A 2,546-nucleotide genomic window follows, 5' to 3' on the forward strand; every position below is an offset into this window, starting at 1 on the left:
TTTACAAGAAAGGCTAAATAACATAATTTATTTAAATAAAACTTAGCAATATCTAACTCCCAAATCAAGCTGCAACTTGAATTCTTTAAGGGAGAGTAAGGCTAAGGAGCAAAGCCTGTTTTCCATAACATCAGCTATTTACAACCATTGCTGTCATGGGGTCCAAGATACTGATATATTTTCTCAAGGTCTTGACTAGCCCTTCATTTCTTTATGTCTTCAGTGCTTTGCCCTCCCATGTGCCCATCTGAGTAAGAGACAGTGAAATAATTTAAATACACCAGTGCAATGAAAATAAATGTCTTTATTAGGCAGAGGCCAGATGCTCAAAACACTTCATAATTTTTCCATATTCAATTTTTGGGCTCTGAGGATGAAAAAACCTTTCCTGGAAAGCAGGAAAGGGAGCTTAATGATATCTGTGGGCCAGGGCATTGGCCACACCAGTCACCACCTTCTGAAAGTCAGCCTGCAGCACCGGGGTGAATTCCTTGCCAAAATGGCGAGCCAGCACAACCACTAGCACGTTGCCCAGGAGCTGTGTGGAAAAGACATTAAGCAAGGGCAGGGTTAGTGCAGGTGAGTGAAGTGAGTCTCTCAATCGTGTCTGATTCTTTGCAACCCCATGGACTATACAGTCCATGGATTTCTCCACGCCAGACTACTGGAGTGGGTAGCCTTTCCCTTCTCCAGGGGATCTTCCCAACTCAGGGATAGAAGCCGGGTCTCCCACATTGCAGGCAGATTCTTTACCAGCTGAGTCACAAGGGAAACCCAAGAATACTGGAGTGGGTGCCTATCCCTTCTCCAGACGTCCTTCCTGACCCAGGAATCGAACTGGGATCTCTTGCATTGCAGGCAGACACTTAACCAACTGAGCTATGAGGGAAATCCAAGGTTAAATTCAGGGTATTTCAGTCTTATCCCAAGCTGTGACCGTAGGATATAAGCACAAAGATGACTGAAGTGAAGTTGTTACTACTGATGTGAATCTACCTATATCTTCCTGAATATATATTTAGAAATGTTTCTCTCTTTCTAACTTAATCCAGAACTTGTTATCATTTTTATTATTTTGAATAATTTCAAAAAGCAATAGAACATTTTATTCCTTGAAAGAAACAGATAAGGGGGAAATATTAGATACAATTTTTAAAGTTGATATATAATTTTTTTTTCAAATTAAACCCTCAAAATAAAAAGTATAATTAAAAAGAGGACATTGCAGACAACAGAGAACAAGAATGAATCAGAGGAAATGCTGGTTGTGAACAAAGAGGTTAAAAGATTCTAAACAGTTCTAGGAGTCCTTAGCACTCTAACCAGAATACCTCTTCTCCATTCTAAACTGTGTCCTGCCATTCAGCTTTCTCCTCATGACATGAGCTTGACCATAAAAAGAAGAAGGAGAACACTGAGGATTCCACAAACTCACCTTGAAGTTCTCAGGATCCACATGCAGCTTATCACAGTGCAGCTCACTCAGCGCAGCAAAGGTGCCCTTGAGGTCATCGAGATGCTTCATGCCATTACTAAAGGAATCTAGCACCTTCTTGCCATGGGCCTTCACCTTAGCGTTGTTCATAACAGCATCAGCAGAGGACAAGTCCCCAAAGGACTCAAAGAACCTCTGAGTCCAGGGGTAGACAACCAGCAGCCTAGGGGGAGAAAACAGCACAAGGTCAGAGGAAGCCAGCAGCTCTCCGAATCTCAGGGACGGCTCTGTCCTCACACGCCCAGGTGCATTTCATTCTCCTTAAACCTGCCGTGTAAGCGGGATACCTACCTGCCCAGGGCCTCACCACCAACTTCATCCACATGCACCTTGCCCCAAAAGGCGGTGACGGCAGCCTTCTCCTCAGCAGTCAGCATGGTGTCTGTTTCTGTAGTTGCTAGTGAACACGGTTGTGTCAGAAGCAAGTGTAAGCAGCAGCTGGCCCAGCTCTTCCTTTTATGCTTAGCCCTGCCTCCTGACCTCCCTGCTTCTGTGAGCAGTTTGGCTCAGGCCAAGGTGTGGTTCCACAGGGTGAGGCTTGAACGATGATAGTCATACCTCTCCTTGGTCTTCCTGGCACTGACTTTAGACCATCAGCCCTCTTTCTGGGCATCTCTAGATCTCAGTCATTCCAGCAATACAAATTGCTACTAACATCATCTTCCTTAGGAAGTTTGCTTGTAGAGATTTTAGAATCACAACGAGGTAACCTCTTGGAAACCACCTCCTCAATTTTCTTATTACACAAATGAAGACTCCGGGCTCCAGAAAGTGGAAAGGATTTGTCCACTATGATTCGACTTAAGACTATGTGGATGGATCATCTCCTGTGCCTTCAGAATATGCAAAAGAATTACAAGTACAGCCTGGATACAACCTCTGCCCCTGTTCTAAATACGCATCTCTTTTGTTTGCTTGTTTGGGATTAAGTCGTTCTGGTATGAAAACAAATATTCATTTGCTTATCTACTCATTTAATTTTTTCTTAATTTAATTTATGGCCAAATAAATAATGATAGAAAAATAGAATAAGTATGGATCGAGAGGTCCT

The 2,546-nt window shown here is 43.1% G+C and overlaps 1 protein-coding gene across 1 annotated transcript; it reads right to left on the reverse strand.

Moving 5' to 3' along the window:
- Positions 1–284: 284 nt before the first annotated feature.
- Positions 285–1,937, reverse strand: LOC104982817 (hemoglobin subunit beta). The gene is made up of 3 exons (XM_010832268.1): positions 1,787–1,937; positions 1,436–1,658; positions 285–538 (listed from the first exon to the last, which is right to left on the reverse strand). Exons 1-3 carry the CDS (start codon positions 1,870–1,872, stop codon positions 410–412), a joined length of 438 nt encoding a protein of 145 aa, XP_010830570.1. The 5' UTR covers positions 1,873–1,937; the 3' UTR covers positions 285–409.
- Between the last annotated feature and the right edge of the window lie 609 nt (positions 1,938–2,546).

This window comes from Bison bison, unplaced genomic scaffold, assembly GCF_000754665.1.
Source record: "Bison bison bison isolate TAMUID 2011002044 unplaced genomic scaffold, Bison_UMD1.0 scf7180017860641, whole genome shotgun sequence".
Taxonomy (NCBI): Eukaryota; Metazoa; Chordata; class Mammalia; order Artiodactyla; family Bovidae; genus Bison; species Bison bison.

Coding starts and splice junctions, on each gene's coding strand:
- LOC104982817 (XM_010832268.1), bottom strand. CDS start 1,872: ATGCTGACTGCTGAGGAGAAGGCTGCCGTCACCGCCTTTTGGGGCAAG. Junction 1,659..1,786: donor GGTGGTGAGGCCCTGGGCAG/GTAGGTATCCCG, acceptor TTCTCCCCCTAG/GCTGCTGGTTGTCTACCCCT. Junction 539..1,435: donor TGGATCCTGAGAACTTCAAG/GTGAGTTTGTGG, acceptor TTTTCCACACAG/CTCCTGGGCAACGTGCTAGT.